At 32.9% G+C, this 19641-nt stretch overlaps 1 protein-coding gene across 1 annotated transcript; it reads left to right on the forward strand.

The window, feature by feature from the left end:
• The first annotated feature begins 901 nt into the window (after positions 1 to 901).
• On the forward strand, positions 902 to 8593 carry LOC129800894 (RNA-binding protein RO60). Its single transcript, XM_055845626.1, has 6 exons — positions 902 to 1077; positions 1317 to 2289; positions 7583 to 7742; positions 7802 to 7989; positions 8067 to 8242; positions 8306 to 8593. The coding sequence occupies exons 1-6, from the start codon at positions 932 to 934 to the stop codon at positions 8460 to 8462; spliced, it is 1800 nt and encodes a 599-aa protein (XP_055701601.1). The 5' UTR covers positions 902 to 931; the 3' UTR covers positions 8463 to 8593.
• The last annotated feature ends 11048 nt before the right edge of the window (positions 8594 to 19641 follow it).

Here is a 19641-nt window from a genome sequence, read left to right on the forward strand (position 1 = left end):
CTACATAATTGTTGATCCTTCTTCATGATCGGCTGATTGTTGCTGATAAGTCCGCATGATCGGCTGATCGGTGCCGAACAGTTCCCATGATCAGTTGATCGTTCTTCATGATCGGTTGATCGTTGTTGATCAGTATGAATAATTTTCTGATCTGTACCGATCAGTCTGCAACATGATCAGGTGATAGGCAGCCGTAGTGATACGTAAGTGACAGACCTGTTTCCCGTTTTAATGCAATGTTCTCCCGGGGTTATTTTTTCTCTTATATTTTGTTACCTAAAATTACTTTTCATTTTCAGTTTCAACTAAATAAGTCGAAAATACGTAACCTCAAAATGAAACTGTTCTAATAACTGTTTCTAATGAAATCGTTAGGGCTAATTTTTTGCAAAGTTTGGAAAACCTCATTTTTGACCTACTTTAGGGAGATAGGGAACGCATGAAGGGGGAGGGGGAAAAACTAAAGAGGTTGGGTTCGAGATAACGTCATTTCAGGAGGGGTCATCAAAGACCGGAAGTTGATATCTCTTACCGTTAGAATTTTATATGGGTCAAAAGACTGAAAAGTGCGAAAAACAGTATTTTCAAAATAAATCTATTACCGTTACTTTTCCGATGAAAAAAGAAAAATAAAACATACAAGGTATGCTTGAAAATATAGTTTCCTAAGACCCACAGTTGATATCTTTTACCGTTTGGCCGATTTGACCTATTGGACCTGTTAATCCAAAAAAACACGCATGATGACCCAAGAAAGGGACAACAGTACATTATATTTTCCATTTTTTCCAATTTTCATATTCGGAAAATTAAAGCCTGACCCCTTTAACTGTAAAAAAAACTAGTTTAAAAAAAAAACACATATATAAAAAAATGATTTTTTCTTTCTCTCTGAATCCGGGTAAAAACGTAGAAAATAATAATCAGAAAGATGGATAATCCAAAGAAAGTCTATGGAATCGTCCATAAGAATTCCAGCAGTGCGTTGCAAAAATTTTGCAATGAGCACGGAGAAATTGTGTTGGTCAACCCTGCAAAGGTGGTGAGTGTTGTGACAACTGGAGGAATTTCACTCATGTAAATATCACAAAATATGCTCTTACGTGCATTTTTACATAAAAAATAAGTAGTCCAGTGGATAGATCAGTTGTTTCCCTATCGGATTTTGTAAAAAATTCTCTGAGAAAGGATTTAGCAAAGTAGAAAAAGGCCTCAAGAAATTGTTTATCATAACATAACCTCAATCAATTTGTGGCATATTTTCCTCATTTTATTTTGCGCAATTCCTCATAAGATTTTTTGCATTGGTCCTGCAGATCAAATAACACAATGAATGCTATACATTTGCTACGATTTCTCCATATGGGGAATACGGATCAGTGCTACGTGGCGACGGAGAAGAAACCAACGGTGAGGGTATTGTGTCGCCTTCCAGATCAACTGGAATGCCTAAAGACATTGGCCACTGGTGAGAATCATCGTCTGGTAACGCTGACCATCAAGAAGGCCATTGATTGTGCTGACCTGCGTCGAAAGAATGAGACATTGATCTGCATCGTGTATTGTTTGCATTTGGTGCAGAATCAGGAACTCCGAAATGCCATCTACCAAATGCTTCCGGACATCCTCGTGACACAGGACGATTTTCTGCTGTTTGCGTACTACAACAAATTCTACTCCCTGAATCGCACTGGCTATAGCCGTGGTCTGCGCAATGCCATCGCCAAGTGGTACAATCTCAAGACACCTGAAGAGCTCTGTGACATGATTGCTCGTCGAAGTGTCATCAACAAGTGGTCACACAAAGATGTCATACAGATGGCTCATCCCAAGATTCAGGATCCTCAGAAGGTTCTCATTGTCAAATCCACATTCCAGAGTGGTCCACTGACACTCAAGAATGCCGAGAATGACAATAGTGTTGCTGAGATGACATCCTACCAGCGTCTATTGCTCATCATTGAATTCAAGAATCTCAAGGATCCGGCCAAGGCGGTGGAGATGATTCAAAAATATAACATCCCCTATGCCTACATACCCACGCACATGTGGCCACATCGTCAAATCTGGGAAGCACTCCTGCCATCAATGACGTATCCAGAACTTCTTGAGGCCATTCCACGATTGACGGCCATGAAAATGCTCAAACCCTCCGATTCACTCTCCAAGAAATATTGCAGCGCCCTCAGCAATATGGAAACATTGCGGAACAGCAAAATGCATCCAATTTCCGTTTTTGCTTTCCTTCAGCTCTACCGCTCCAAGCGTCGCTATCCTGAGAAATTCAAGGTGAGATATTTATTGCATACATTAATCCATTGATTTTGCATGCACACTACAGTTGCATGCAAAAGTGTCACGATATGAACATTTTTGCTTTTAAAGTTTTTAGATCAAAAAAGTCTTAGCTCAAGAATTTATCAGGATCCTATGAAAAATATCCTATACAATTAGTTTTAGGGTAAGTGTGCCAAATTCCGGCCAGCTTGCAATTCCGGCCACCTATTTTGTTCCTCGAATTTCCATGAATTTTTAATTTTTACTTTAAAGAATATACAATACAAAAGAATAAAAAAAATATGTAGCTTTGACAAATCAGATGATATGAAAAAGACATTAGAAGAATTCCCGAAATGCAAGGAACTATGAGAATGAAGGTGGCCGAAATAGGGCACCAAAGCTATGTCTACATTTTTTTCATTTTAAAATGTATTAAGAATGATTTTAGAGTAAATAAAGACGATAAATAGTCTACAAGGTTTCAAGCAACACGACATAAAAAGAAGGAATAAAAAAATCAATTTATATTAAAAATGTTACATTTTAAACTTGAGACTTTGCCACTTGCATGCAACTATGCCGAAATTTGGCACACTTACCCTAAATAATTTTAAAAAAAAGTGTTTTTAGTTTTTACAGAATATTCACATTTTTGAGTACCCCAAAATCTCAAAAATTTTAGCAAAGTTATGTTATTTTTTAGATTGTATTCCCATAAGAGTGACTGAAAGCAAAAATAGTCTATTGTTTTCCTAAATAGCCTGTTTTTACTTTGTTTAATTTTCACCAAGTTTTTTCCGCAACGCAATCTTTAGAAATCACCAAAAGATCACCCAAAATAGCTTGATTGATTTTAGGATAAACACCAGTCATCGGTTCTAGACCGGTATTGTACCGGTTCAAAATCGATTGAAATTGGCTGAAGCTTGTCAGGAATTCCAAGACCTTTCCAACGATCCCAAATATGATACTATTCAGTTGAGAAATACGCCAAAAATTCAAAATTAGAAATAATTCGGAATTAGAGCACTTTACCCTAGATAATGATTTATGACCAATTGGAACGTTTTCAGGTTTATTAGAGAATCCAATACCTTTCAAACGAGCTTAACACTTGGAAGGACCCTAGTGGCAGCCGCTGCCAATTTAGTTTTCAATGTTATTTTTTATAGTGAAGAATATATCATTTCGCCTGGAGGCCTGATTGAATGTGTGCAGTATTTATCTGGCTATTTTTTCGTTATAAAATTTTTAGTATAAATTAAATATTAATGTAAATATATTGCAAAAACAAAAAACTGCACTCGGAAGGACCAAGTGGCAGTTGCTGCCATTTGCATTTTATATGGGAGTTTGACGTTCTGCAGATGTAATTTTCTTGATTGTTAGTGTATAAAAGCCCTAAAAGAACAGTTTGAAAGTGTTTTTGCTAATTATTGAGATGAAATATAGGGAAAAGTGACATACCTTTAAATGCGTCAAAATCAGAATGCTTCAATTTTTCTCTTATTTCCTAAAGCTAAAAATCCATTTTGTTAAGCGAAGTTAATAGAAAATAGTTAATAGTAATTAACTATTGTTCATAAAGTAGAATTTTTCCTTTGAAAAATAAGAGAAAAATTAAAAATTCAAAGGCTGCCGTATTAAAAGGCACACCACTTTCCCTGAGTCCATGATTCTGATAAAGATGAAAACATCGAATGGTTAAAAATCTTTAGATACAGTACCCAAAGAAATGAAATTTCTGGTTCAGACACCAGAAAAGAACTGACTAAAGCTCCGAATGTTAAAATGTAATTAAAAATATCAAAATATTATGTAAAATTCGATAAGTGGCAGCGGCTGCCACTTGGTCCTTCCGTGGCACTTTTAGTTAGGGTTCTACGAAGTGTTAAACATGTATCAATTCGAATAATGTGCTCCTTAGAATCTTTCAGCCTTTGAAAAAAAAAAACAAATGAGGTCATGCTAATGGTCCTTTGTTCCACTTTGAGGGATCCTCTAAAATCCCAATTCGCTAAGTCGCTACACTAAGAAAAAAAGAGGGTGCGATTAACTTTTTTTCCTCGTAACTTTAACACTTTTTATGTGTAAAAATATATCAACATTTTTTAATGTTAATTTTACACCTCTTTAAGTGTAGAATTAACATGAAAAAGGGTAACTTTAACCCCAAATACACCTAAAAAGCATAATAATTACACCGATTTCGGATCAATAATGCAGGGTAAAATTAACATTTCCGGAATGTTATTTTAACTTTTTCGGATTTCTCTCAGTGTATTTATGAATGTTATGAGATATTTCAAGTCGATAATATCTTACCGCTCCCTCCGTAGAAGAATATCAGATAGGACTGAAGGAATAAACGCACGCTGATGATAATCGTTTTAGTCTATGGCTTGCAGCCTAACGTAATGCCCTAGACACACTTATGACTTAAGCCGAGAGACGGCTTAACGGAATTTTAATCAAAATAATGATCAAATTACATTTACATCAGTTTGTTATACTCAGAAAAATAATCAAGTAAAACTTACTCGAATCGATGTTGAATTGACTCTTTTCCGTTCTGATTTTTGATTAACTATATTTTAAAGTTGATTTTACTTCTATTTAGGTGTAATATTCGGAAGAGTTGTTTTAACTTTTTGTTCTAGAATTTACATGACAAATGAGTGTTAAGACTGAAAATCACTCGTTTCAAGAGTTAAGAAAAAATCTTTTTTAGAGTTTAAAATTATTCTTTAAAATCCTAAAATAAATTTGTTTTGCAATTTTATGATTTTTTTAATATTATCATTATCTTTATTAATATTTTCTTGATATCAATGAACATGTCTTTATGAAATACTGTTAGGCATATTTCTAATTGATGTTCCATATCGCTCCTTGGAAATTACAAGGGGCCAACTCAATCTGAGCCATTTTTCAGGAGACAGCATGAAAGATTCAATAAATGAATAATTATTTCAATTAAGTATGTTAATAAAAACAATTTAATTCTTTTCTATTTGTATGAGCATTATTATAAACATCGAAACATACACATTTTTACCTTTCAAAATAAGTTTTTTTATGAGTTAGCTCTTTGTCATTCTAAATGATGCGCAAATTTTCATGAAATTAGAATGACACGGGATCAACTTGCTTGAGTTAGTCCCTTGTTTCACAAAAAATTGAACGATAAATCTATTTGGTGCCCCTTGACTTGAAACAAAACCGTGCAAGCAATCATAAAGAGTAAAATTTTTAAAAACTTTTCTAATAACGAAATTGATTGACTCATATCATCTGAGATTTTATTAAATTTTCTGTCTGAGTGCATTAAAACCTCAAAATCGCCAAAAAGTGAGTTGGCCCCTTGTAATTTCCAAGGAGCGATATGAACTTTTTCACACGAAAATCTTCTTGACTGAAGTATATTCTTAAAACGAAAACACTTAAGCATATACTTCAGGCGAGATGAAATTTTACATCGAAAAAAAATAATATTTACATCGATATCCGACGAATTAATTCAACTTGCACGAAGAGTTATTTCAACTCTATTTAGGGTGCTGCAGGCATCACTTATGGCCACATTAAGGACATATCTGCCTATAGCTGTTGATCTTTTTGACCAATTAAAGCAAAATTTTAAGAGTAATTTCTTTCATGTAGTTTCTTTCGATATATTCAAATGAGTTTTCTAAGAAAATCCCTGAAACCCCGGAAAATATGTAGTTTTCCCAACTATGTAAAATTTATAACTTATGGCCTCTTTTACGAACTTATGGCCATTCGTGGAATAACTTATGGCCACAATTTTAAATGATATAAAACAAACTTTGTAATAAAATAATTTTATTATAAAAGAAAAGAAAAGCATTTTAAACACTTTCATAGGTTTTTATTATTTTTCTTAACAAGTTTTTCATAGTTTTTCAAACATTTTACTCATAATAGTAGCAAACTACTAACATTGATACTGCACACAGTGACCAGTAAACCAACCTGTCTTTCGTGATGGAATAGCCACGTTTGGTTGCATGAAGAACCCACCTCACTATATCCTCTTTTGTTTGTTCTCTTTTGAAAGCATCCGTGATCAAATGCTTCTCCCGGAAAGTTTCCGGAGATTTTAATGCAGAGTTTGTGTGGGGATTGGGGTAGAGCTAAAATGACTGGAATACTTGTCATGATCACTCCATTCTCAATGCTTCTCAATACTTCTTTCATCCTTTGAGTTCAACAATAGGGCTTTTTTTCGTATTTTGCATTATTCTAAGAGGGATATAAGAGAAAAAGTTAGGTTATTTAAAACAAAATGCAGGTTTATTGAAAAAAAACCAACAAGATCTACACACTATTCTTTTATTATGAATTTCAACACTCACCTTAAATTTTATTAAATTTTTGCTAGAAAACTCAAATTCACTGAATCAAAATAACACAACTGTCAACTCGCTAAACCAAATATCTGTGAGGGCGCCACACGTCAAATACTGTGGCCAGCCACAAGTTAATAATCTTATCAAATAGGTCATAACTTATGGCCTTGTCTTTATTTTACATTTTTTGTTTAAAAAATTATCAAAATCAAGTGGTAAATGAAAATATAGTTACTAAGAAAACAAGTTTTGAAAAATAGTATTAAATATTTTTGATTGAAGATATAAAATTTAGTCATTAAAAATTATGAGATCGTTAGAAAATTTCTTAACAATTTGACGTATATTTGACTGTCTGCCGCATCAGTGAAATAATTCCCAAAAAATAATTAAAATTCTACCGAAATATAAAAGTAAATCGATTTAAAAGTTTCATTTAATGATAGCACATCAAATATTCCTAATTTTGTGGTTCTTCGAAATTAATTTGGGGGAAATATTGAAGATATCTACAAAGTGGCCACAAGTATAGACTGGCCATAAGTAATGCCGCCACTTATTAAAATTTACAACGAAAAAGAGTAACAATTACGTCGATATTCGCAGAGTTAATTCAACTCTGCCATAAACTTCAAAGCTGCCATAGACTTGGTTTAACTTTTTAGGTTTTTTCTTAGTGTAAGAATGTAATTGAAAACTGATGTTCACAAGGAATATAATTTTGCAATCACCTGTAAAGTGCCCAATTTCCATCTGCTGCTATTCTACTAAAGACAATGCATTGTTTTTTTTTATTTACTTTATCCTTTGTTCTCTTTTTCTTCAAATTCTGTTGTCTTTCATTTTTATTTGTGTTTCTCTTCCACTTTCAATCTCCGTATACTTGAACATCTCTCAAGTTGAAAAATTCCATAACATTGAATTTGCAGGACACCTACTACCGCAAGAAGCTGAATATCCAGGAAATGGATGTCAATCAGCATTTTACACGAAAAATTATGGCTGGAGTTAATCACTCCTTCAAGTATTTGGATCCGATAGAACAGAGTATTTGCGTGGTGATTAATTTGAGGAAGAAACTCATTAACAGTAAGGATTTTTTGGAATTGGAGAGGTTTAGGAGATTCCAAGTTAATTGTTTTTCGCAGGACCAGTTTTTGGACTAAAACAACTCACGTGTTTGGAAGTTTCTCTCGTGATGGCTCTCTCATTGCTTCATTCGGGACGCAATGTCGTCATAATGACTTATACAAATGTTAAAGGGGCTCTAAAGCGTGTTCCAGTGACGAAGGAAATGTCTTACGATGATGCATATAAAGTTTGCGTTGATATGACTGTAAGTTTCTGTTAATAGAAAATTCTTTTGGGTTTCTTTTTCTTTTATGAATAAGGCGATTTTGATTGAATTTATAGATGGATAAAACTTGGCAAGAACTTGGGACACCTCTAAATGTGGCAGTGGAAGAAGGTAAGCAGTACAATGCTTTTATTGTATTTGTGGATTCAATTCAGAGGGCTGGAAGAGGTGGAAAACCACCCATTATGCAGTTCAATCGATACAAGACAAAGTTCCAGCAGAAACCTCCAAAGTGAGTATAAATTTTTTTTCTCTCCTGTATTTGTCCTTTTTCTCAATTTTAATTGTTCATTAGCGCTTCGACAAGGTTCATTGTCGTAAATATGCGTCGTCGCAGAGGTGATATGAAATTCAATGATAACACCGAATCGATGGGAATGCTTGAAATTGCTGGCTTCGATAGAAATTCCCCAAAAGTGATTGAAGCTTTTGTCAAGCAGCAATTTGTGTAATTTTTGCGAAAATTCAAATAATATCTTACACAAATATGCGATTTATTGCTTATTTTTTATTTTTAATCTCATTTTCTTTTATTTTAATGTCGGGGCTGCAAATACCGGAAATAAAACAAAACTCGAAATTACATAAAGAATTTTCAGAAATATAATACGTGATCGAAATGAAAAATTCAGGGTGTGGAATACATTTTTTTTTGGATATTTGGGATTTTCTGCATTATTATTTAAATCAGTATAATGACAAAATAAAGAGAATAGGCAGCCTTTTATCAGAAATATTTTTGCAAGAAAATCTCATGAAGTAAAAAAAACTTGTATAATGGAGAGGTATTCCTCCATAAATATTAATCTTATTTTATTTTAGCAGTTGAACTACATATGAATAAAATATTTTCTTTGGTATATACTAGACGTAGTAATTAATGAGTAGCTGTGGAAACATATTAACATAGAAATTATTATGTCTTATAAAGCGAAATTCTATTATGCCTGACACATTAACAGTTTCTGTGTTCTATAAACTATGACTGTGATTATGTAATTTTTCAAACATAACCTAAAAACTAAAACCGTTTCCGATTTATTATTCTTAATATCAAATTTATAAATTAATTTAAAGAAACGGTGTTATTTGTCAAAAGGTAGTTATTTTCGAGAAGGATTTTTCAAAACTCATGCTCAATGAGAATTTTTAGTGTTAACCAAACATTATGATGAAGAAAAGTGAGGTTATACATATTATAAATTCACCGATGAGCAATTGGGGTTATATAACTTAACAATCTTTGCTGCTAATTTTGAGATAAATTCGTAAAATGTTCAACAGGAAAACAAACATTTACGGACAAATGACTAAATTTTACGAACATTTTTTGTGTGTTTACGAACATTTACGAACAAATGTTTGTAAAAGTACAAAAAATGTTCGTCAAATGATCATGTTACGAACAATGTTTGTGAAAAAATTACGTACTTTTACGAACATGTTTGTGGGTTATACGATTCACGAGCATTTTGTAACTCCCCCATAGGAATTCAGAAACATTTTCGAACATTTACACAATTTTTTTTTCTGTTTAGTGTTTGGAAGCTAGAAGATGATAAATTTCCTTCAAAACAGCAATTTTGATGAAAATTGCTTTAAAGGCTTCGTCACATTAAGAGAAATTTTCGTCAAAAATAGCTTTTTTGACGAACTTTTTTGACTCACCACTGTAGGTGGAAACTTAAAAATTCTGTCAAAAAGCAATTTTTGACGAAAACTCCTTCCAATGTGTATAGGCCTTAATGTAGAGAGGCCCTAATGAATAAACCCTTAATTGTGTCGCTCAGAGTAAAACTGAGTAAAATTAATAGGGAAATGCGTGTACAATATAAGACACCTTTGGCTTGAAAGTCTCACTTGTTTCTTAAATGATAAAAGTATACTTTAGAAAGATTTTTGTTGATCTGAGAAAAAATGATTTAATGGCAAACTGTCAACTAAACATGGACATTTAGTATTATGTCTCAAATCAAATCAAGTCAAAATGTCCCAAATTACCCCATATCTGACAATATTTGCCCCTGTGTTTTTAAGAATTTCTATATAATTAACTTTTAGAAAACAAAAGCACAGTTCTTTTTAATATAGAGAAATGGACTTTGATAAAATTGCAGAATATTAATATTCTTATAAGATGAGATAAAATAAGATTTTGCCAGGGGTCAGTTCACCATTTCGGATATTCCGATGCATCCAGGCCACCAATTGGGCCCCTTATGCTTCCCCACTCCTATTCTATCTTATCCCCCGATACGGGTAGCCGCTCTATATCACAGCTCAGTGAGCAGTCAGTGCCGTTACTATATCACAGCATCCCTTCTCGGTGTGTGTTTGGGATCAGTGACAGCGAATATTTGTATCGACTGAAGTATACCATTTTCATGTCGAAACTCGTTTTTGTACCAGCCTCTATTGTTTAGGCGGTTCACTTTTTTGTCAATATGCACCATTGACATTACTATTCATTCATTCACTGGACGAATTCAAAGCCCATATGGCATGAGAAATCTTTTTCTGCTGCTGCTCAGCTTTGAACCCCAGACCTCGCAGTCATAGAGCTACTACTCTATCCACTGACCCACTCGAGGCCCCCAATATTCTTATAAAATATCGAGCAAAATTATTGGCAAAGCGTTCGAGGTTTTGGGAACTACTCGAACTCTCGAGGACTTCCCCTTATATTCTTTTTTGCAATTTTTTTTGAGTGCATATAAGATTAAGAGCAGAATCACATTGACAGTAAAATGCTCACCGTCACCGTCAAAACCCTCACCTATTTTGTTGATTTGCGCATTTTCATTGTAATTTTTACGCAAGTTCTCAATTACCGTGTTACATTATCTCATACTCGGTTGCATTAGGTGAAAATAATATAAGAAAATTGAAGAAATAACACGAAAATTCGATAAACGGTGAGCAAAAATACTGTACGAAAAACTGTAGCAAAAAATCCTGCAGTTTTTTGTTTTGCTTACCGTTTATCGCATTTTCGCTTTATTTATACAATTTTCTTATACTATTTTTACCTAGTGCTACCGAGTATGAGACAAGGTACTATTGTAATGGAAAATTTGCGTAAGAATTGTAATGAAAATGCGTAAATCAACGAAATACGGTGAGGGCTTTGACGGTGACGGTGAGCATTTTACTGTCAATGTGATTCTGCCCTAATTTCGATTTAAATTTTTTTATAAATCATCATAAAAACATTTTCAAGCTAAAAATTGTTTAAGAAGAAGGTACATAAAAAATCATCAACATTTTAATTAATTATTTGGCCACACTCGTTTAAAATTAGGCTCTTTTACCTTCAGTAATTCTAGAAGGCAATTTTTCCGATGAAAGGTGTTGTCGTAATGTTCAGCTGGACTACCTCCAAAGCATATCCAAAAATGAACGAATTCACCAGGGCCAATTTTGAGAAAATTTAGAAAAACCCAATTTATGACGTATTTTAGGAGAGGGGAAGAGATCAGTTTCAAGTTTATGTCATTTTAGGAAGGTCACCGAGGACCGGAAATCATCTCTTACCGTTTGAATCAATCAATAATAATAACCGTTTGAATTTCATATGGGGCAGAAGACTGAAAAAACGCGAAAAACAATATTTTAAAAATGTAGATATTACTGTTACTTTATTGATCCATCACCGATTGTGACCGATGCAGTCAGATTCAGAATTACAAGACCCTTTAGAAAAATTCAAATTTGACCAATTACGTTGAAAATTAGGCCCCCCGCGGTGGTTATCCTTTGACCTTGAATAATTCAATATGGCGATTTTTCCGGTGATACGTGTCGGTGGGCGGATGTTCAGCTGGTCTACCTGTAAAACATTTCCAAAAATGAACAAAATCGCCATGGTCAATTTTGTGTTAAGTCAAAAATTATGTTTTTGGAGGGACTGGAAAGGGTGGTGATTTGAGTAAGTTGGTTCGCTGGAAAATTTTGAGTTGTGGAAGAGGGAGGTTACCGTAGACCGTAAGTCAAGATCTCTAACCGTTTTGGAGCCATGATAGTATGAGGTTGAAAAAAAAAATGGATTATCGAAACTGCTCTCTCGTGGATTTCGAGCAGTACTCAGATCATCAGAAAGCTCGTAAGAAATGAAATATCAAGTTTGTCTCACTTTGCCCCATCCTGAATGTCTAAGATTTATGTATTTCTCTCCAATTTTGAAACAGAATATTTCTAGCTTGTAACAGTAGACTCTCTCTCAATCGGGCATATGGGGCAAAATGTCATCCAAATTATCGACAAAGTTAGGCATCTAATTCATTGTAAATTTCATAAAAAGCGCTCAAATATAAAGAATCACGATAAAACAAAAGGAACTACAGCGAATTTAAATAAATTGGCTTTAAAATCAAACGTGAAAATTGTCAACAAAGTTTTGCGCCCGATTGAAAAAGATCCGATTGAGCGAGAGTCTACTGTATGTCGTCTTAAATCGGTTTTGTTATTCATTTTCTTCATAAAGTCTTTAATATAAAAATGAAGCTTTATCAGTTATCTTTAGTTTAATTGCTGGTTGCAAGGAACTTTTTTAACTGATAAATGATGCGTATTTTGACGATTGTTTAAAAAATTATACTCTGACGGGCTGTATTACAAAATTGGAAATCCTTAAGTATTTAAAAACTTTCTGTCTTAGAATTACAGTGCCAAAGATTATTAGGTTGTATTACTCCCTATGACTATTTTTATGTTAATGTGTACGATACTATACTATGATATGATAGGTTTCTATGTTAATGTGTTTCCATTATAATGCTTTTATTAAACTTGAAGTATGAATATATATTAAAAAAAAACTGTGTTCTTCATTACACCAAATTGAAATGGAGAGAGACGATGAAAACAAAAAATGCGTTATATAATATTTTTAGTATCAGAAAGAAGAAGAAATAAAAAAAAATAGTCAGGTAGTATTCAGTCTGAAATATGAAAAAAAGAAATATAAATTATAAAAGTAATTCACAGGGTGTCACCTAATCGTAAAGGTGCTTTTGAAAAAAGGAGAAACTCTTTTCATGATATAGAACTGATTAAAAAAAATAATAGTGATTATAAGCTATGCTAATAAAAACTGAATTTTAACAATACTTCTTTTATTTTTATAAATTATTGAGAGATTGAGAAACTTGAACAAAAAGAAACAAGAATTAGAAAGTATTGAAAAAAATTCAGACATAAAGGTAAACTTAGGCCTTGGATTAATTGTGAGAAACAATAAAGAAAAAGAAAACTTTTGAAATAAGAAAAAAATCCTATTAAACTGTATGTATGTAATTTAATTTGTTGATTCGTTTTTGTCCTATATAAATTATTTCATTATTTAAAGGTTTTGAAGATCTCCGCGACTAGCTTTAAAATTTTTTTTTGTCTTTTTACGGAGAACACTGATCAGGCTTAAAGGGTCGATTTAAGGATCAAAACCTAAAGATTTGTCTTCTATACTGACTTAAACTTTCAAAAAGGGAAATTTAAAGGTCTACCAAGTGGCTTAAGTTTACACTATCTCCCTATCTCAGATGCTAATAAATTTAGAATTACCTTTTTTTCTTGGTTAAAGCGGAATCTTTAATCATTTTTTATAATAAATCAAGTAACTCAAAATATTTCTCAAAATGGCGTAGAAATCATTATATTTTATTTTAAACGGGAATTTATTATCGGCTTAAGACTAGTTTACTTGCGGGTCCTTACGTATTAAAATCAATTGAGTGTTGTCAAGGATTTCAAGACCTTTCCAAAGAACCCAAAAATATCCAAATCGGTTGATAAATACGCTCTTCAAAATTTTTTGAACACCTGACCTTGAAAATCGTTCTTAGGAATAACCACGATATTTTCATAGGTAAAAAAGTCAAAAAGCTAAAACGAAAGAAACGTCGTTGAGTGTCGTTGAATCGTTTTATGGCAGAGAGTTGTTCGAAAACCTTAAAGTTACTATCTCTAACCTAGGTCCGAAGGCGAACAAGCGAACACGCAGCGTGATATCGTTTCGAAAAATAGGTCTTTGAGTCGGTAGCGTTCAAGCAATGAAAAGAAATATGCTGACAAGATAACTATGCCGCTCACGGTACACTCGAATACCGATCTGTTGATTTCTTCCAAAAATGATGCCGTTCTGCCGATCATTTGTCAATTTGCCGATCTCAAAACGATCTGCCGATTTCTGGTCAAATCGTTCCGATCTGTCGGGCACTATTTTGACGATCGCCGCTCATGGTTATGGTTCACTCTGAATAAGAGTTGAGAGTCACTTATTCATCCCTTGTAGGCTGATATATAATCAAGTTGATCCTAAAGAGCAGCCCTAGTGGGGTCTCTCATTTCCAGGTTCAACTTGATTTCGTTCTTCATCAGACTGTATTTTGTCCAACCTTTACCCTTAAATTTAGAAATAAATCTTAAAGTTTAAAAATTTTTAATTACCGTTTCCGAGCTGATTTGTATTTTCTGGTAATTAGTGATCTTACTAATTTTAAAACTGATCTCGAGGATCTTTAAAACCTTTAAATTTTAGTGTGTTTTAGCCGTGAAATTAGAATGAAACCACAATAGAGTTATTTAATAAAAATCAAATATTCATCAATCAAATATATAGAGATTAATTGCCAAAGTCACATTTATTGCATTATTTCAATTTATTGCATTTTTTCTGCTAAACAAAGAGAAAATATTTTTCATTTTCCATTGAGAACCGTGTACAAACAATTCTATATTAAACTAAGGCTGGCACAGCGAAAACAACGTTAAAAAAATGGATCTTTAAATAAATCTACCAAAATTGTGATATTTCAGGATATAAATAAAAATAAATAGTATGACTGTCGAAAATATAGTTACTAGTTGAATGGCAAGAAAAAGAATCACAACTCCAAATGTTCACTAAACTCTTAAGATTTTTGGGGTGGGTTTATTTTGAAATAATTATTGAAAGAAAATGAAAAAAAAAATCTCTTATTTTATACTAATAGTAAACATTATCGTAAAATAGTGAATATTTGTTACAATGACACCCTGTACTTACTTCATAAAGATTGTTTTTCATAATGAAAAGTTAACAAAAAAAAAGAGATTCACTCATGTTGTAATTTGTTATTTCCAACAAGAAAAGAAAAATCTAATTTCTAAAGGAACAATTTTTTTACTCCAAAACAAGAAGAAAGTGGAAAATAAAATGATTTTGGATTCTACAAACTTAATGGACTTTCACTTATCCTCCCACCACTGAATGTTGACAACTTTCAAAGTTTTTTGGGGAGCTTTCTCATTAAAATTCACTAATAGAATTTATGGAAAAATTCCTCCTTTTCCGTATCATCCTTTGACATTAATTAAAAATTTTGTCAATTGCCCTTCATTTTCCTTGACTGAAAATTAATTTAAAAATCAAATTTATTATGAAAAGCTCGTGTTCCATTCAATGCACAATTTTAATTTCCCATCCTGATGGCATGAAATGTGAAATGATTAATATGGGGACGATGATTTGTCCTTCACCTATTCTGAAAATATGTACTACCTTCCTGCACTTGAATTACTAAATATTTATGCACAATTTTATTAGTGAAAATCGATAATAGGGTGGTGGATAGCATGGTAAATAATATTTCATGCTTGACTTATCATTTTCGCTTTCAACAGTTCATTCGAATATTTTTTTTCATTCTTTGAACTTTTCTGTTTTTTGGAGAATATATTAAGCTCGAAAAGGAAGTGATTTTTTGAAGAATTTATTGGTAGTTATGGAATTGATATTTTGCAATGGCCACCGTACAATTTTCTTCCATCAAATTCTATCAGAACTAACAAGAGAGGGTGCGTTATTGTTCGCACGCAATTCAACTTTAAACGATGGGAATTTTCCTTTGGTTTATGGTTTAATGTTTAAGGTTTATGATTACCCTTTATGACTAAAAAATCACAAAAAAAATCAAACTCATTCTTCTCAAGTGTTGTAGTCTAGGTTATGAAGTTTCCAAAAAGTTGCGTGGTTTAGCTGTGGTTACAATAGAACCGGAGATATGGAAGGTCAAATTTCACGAAATTCAGAACGCCATATCTCCGGTTCTATTTGACCGATTTTGAAGAGTAAAGCGGTCTTCAGACTAGAGGTTTAGCCCAGTTCCCAAAGGTCTCAGAATCCTATATTAACACAAATTTTATTGTTTTTTCAGAATGTAGTAGGGCTTTTGTCTTAAGAAATTAGAGCAGTTAAGCCAAATAGCTAAGCCTTAGGTCTGAACCCAGTATAAGGGCCCAAATAGACTCAGGCTGATCCTCGAGAATATTTAGCTTTTAACATTTGGCAGTAAAGAGTTAGGTAAAAGAAATTTTACGAAAAGGATTTCAATTCAGTGATCCTAAAAGCCTTTAGTATATGGAAATTTGAGATAATTATTTACTGCCAAATCTTACAGGCTAAATATTCTTGAGGATCAGCCTGACTGAGTCTATTTGGGTCTTAATAGCGCAATTAAAAAGTTCTCGCAGAGCGCTACAACTTCATAGAATATTTGAAGTTCATAGGACAAACGCTAGGACCGCCACAGTAGAAAAAACGAATTTATATAACATAAACTCAATTATCTCGGCTCTTGCTCAACCGATTTTGATGATTATTTCGGTATAGTAAAAGACATTTATTTCTATATTTCGTCAAAACTTCATTTTTTGCTCAGATTATGCCATCTGTCCGATTTTGTCGATTTAGTATAAAAAATCCCACAATAACGCTTCGAAAGTACGCAGGTACTGATATGACCGCTTTTACTCGACTACGTTATTTAAAATAAGGTTTAAAGGAAAGTTCTTACAAAATTCAATCAGTCTTAGATATTGTTGTAGTTCTTCACATAGACAAGGCTTTCTGTGGTCAAGAAACGTGTTCCAATGTATAATAATTTGTATGTAGGGTAAATTAAGCTATTTCAAAACCTGCTCCAAATGGAAATTTTTCGCTACTCCAAATGGAAACGTCATTGTTTTCACGATAAATACAGTACTAAATTATTATATTTATATATTTTCTATACCACAGTTTCATTTATTAGTTAATTTTGCTCCAAATAAAGCAAAAATCCATTCATATTCACAAATTTTAATTTGTTAATTTCTCAGAAAAATTTAAAGTGTACCTTTTCACCAATTAATTTTTCATCGATCCACCATGTTTTCCAATGAAAAACACAATGAGGTGATTGTCGTTTATTCGTTTTGTTTAACATTTATGTCATATTCTTGACTAATTTTAGTTAAATTAAGTGCTAATCTTTATTGTTAACGGTACGTGAAGTTTTCAAATGAAATAATTACCTTTCGTGAACAAAAAGGGTTTTTCTGAAGTGTCTGCAAATGCTTCAATAGGAAACCCCGGAAATATTATTTTTTGGAGAGATTTTCTTATTGTTTTAGATGGGAAAGGAGAAAAGACCAGGAATAAGTACAAATCCTGCACTCAGGAGCAACTCAACAAGGTTTTGAAAGCCTTTCGTCGCAGTTTTAGTTACACTGTTTGTCTCCAATTAGAAACTTTCCCTTGTCTCCATTTAAATTAATTTGTTTCCAATAGAAGCATTTTACGCTCGCGTATTTTTCTTGTATTTAAGAAGTTTTGAAATTATATCTAAAGAATTTTTACTAAACAGTAACATTCTAGAAGAGTCAAGGAGCAAATTTATGTAATTTTCTTCAGAAAAAATATGAACATAATGTGTTGAATCTTCTGTCATAGTTAAAGCGTGTGGAAATGGTTTTGATTTAGGACATTTACCTTATATAATATCTCTCATCCTTAGTTCCAAATCGAATTTGCATGCAATCCGAGTTTGCTCACGTTAAAAATCTCACCTACAATAAACTGATCTAAATTTATCTGTCCATTTTCTACGTAAAAACGTTAAAGAATTTCAGAACAAAAGTACGAGTATTTATTAAGTACCCGGGATAGGGATCCCACACTCTTCAGATCATCCTGTCATGGCTCTTGAATGGGTCAGCCTACGACACATTTATAATATAGACAGGAGTCGTTCGATCAGTTCTCGATCGAGTCCTTTATTTTAGTTGTACGCGAACAAGTGGCCCTTCGGTGAAGGATAATTCCGTGCACGGTGCACGGTGAATGGGAAAGATCCTGGGGATGCAACAATCGTGTCAATGGTTACCAAAATCACGTATCCCCCTTTTGTTACTGTGGACGGAGTTTTTATAATTTTTCGGTTCAAGCTAAAGTCGCCTTTCGAGAGAACATGGCAATATAAACCGTTTTGGAACATTTTCTATAAGCAGATGAGACTTGAGGATCACCCCTTGGACCCCGAGGATTTTGAAAATTAACAATTATACTGCTGCTACCGAGAAAGATGCTCTTACATGAGAATTGAATTGTCGAAATTCGATAGATTTCTTCTTCAATCTTTGGCATTTTTTGTCAATCACCCTGAAGCTACATCTAATGCTATATTTAACATTAAACTTACTAATTATTAGTCACTAGGCAGATTTTCAAGATTATTTAGCTAGCCCGTAAAAATTATTAGTAAAGGTTCATACATTTTATGCAAAGAACCTTTAATTCTGATACTAAATTCCCAGTATAAACTAGTTTGAGCTGATCTTTCACCAAATTTAACGAACTAAATATTCTTAAAGAGCAGACTGATATTTGGGGCTTTAGACGAAAAATATCACTGATGAAAGTCACATTATTTTATTCCTTGTAAAATACGTAAATCAAGTAAAAATTATAACATTATTATTTTTTCAATTGCTAAACTAACTATCACACTTGCACATTAAAATTTTAATGTGATTCACATTAATTGTCGCTTGTCAGCGTCCAAATATGTTATTTGTGTCTTTGAGTCACTTAATATTTGGGGTTTTTCTATTTATTGATAAAGAAGTGGACTTGGCCTGCAAAAATAAGTTTAAATTTACCTAAAGCATAAATATTTTTCACATTAAAAAATTAAAGAGAAAATCACATTAATTTTTCGCATTAATGCTATAAATCAATTTAATTTAAATTTTGCGAGCCAAGTCTACCTTTTTATCAACAAATAGATCAAATTTTGAATATTAAATGATTAAAACACACAAATTACACATTTGGACTCTCACCAGCGACAATTAATGTGAATCATATTAAAATTTTAATGTGCAAGTGTGATAACACAGTAATGTGAATATGAACTTGACTTTACTTTTATAAACTTAAATTGCAGTAAATATTTTCTAAAGTTGTGTAACTATGTCCATCCAACGTCAAGGTAGAATCCCTTAAGTCCGGTTGAGTGGATTGTCGCAGAGTGCAAATAAGCATGCAAAGAATTTTGTGCTTTAATTCCTCATTGATCTAGAACTTGAGCTTTTGCCTCTCACAGTCCAAAGCTTGCAGAGGGGTGGTTGTATATACATAGAATAAACATTTGCTCTCACATCATGTTCTCCGCCCAATACATTAGTTATGTATAGCTCAGCATGAGTGAAAATATAATGTTGCTGAGAGACATGGAAAATAAATTATCCGCTCCCGGGGAGAGTGATGTGTACCGCGCGAGAGAGGATGATTTTGGGTGAGAGCACAGAACAAAAATCGAGGAAAGCTCTCTC

This window comes from Phlebotomus papatasi, chromosome 1 (genome assembly GCF_024763615.1).
Source record: "Phlebotomus papatasi isolate M1 chromosome 1, Ppap_2.1, whole genome shotgun sequence".
Lineage (NCBI taxonomy): Eukaryota > Metazoa > Arthropoda > Insecta > Diptera > Psychodidae > Phlebotomus > Phlebotomus papatasi.

What these genes read in the sequence shown, in the direction of transcription:
- LOC129800894 (XM_055845626.1), top strand. Translation starts at nt 932, where the DNA reads ATGGATAATCCAAAGAAAGTCTATGGAATCGTCCATAAGAATTCCAGC. An exon ending in GCTATCCTGAGAAATTCAAG is followed by an intron (nt 2,290 to 7,582) that starts GTGAGATATTTA and finishes TTGAATTTGCAG; the next exon opens with GACACCTACTACCGCAAGAA. An exon ending in AAGTTTGCGTTGATATGACT is followed by an intron (nt 7,990 to 8,066) that starts GTAAGTTTCTGT and finishes TTGAATTTATAG; the next exon opens with ATGGATAAAACTTGGCAAGA.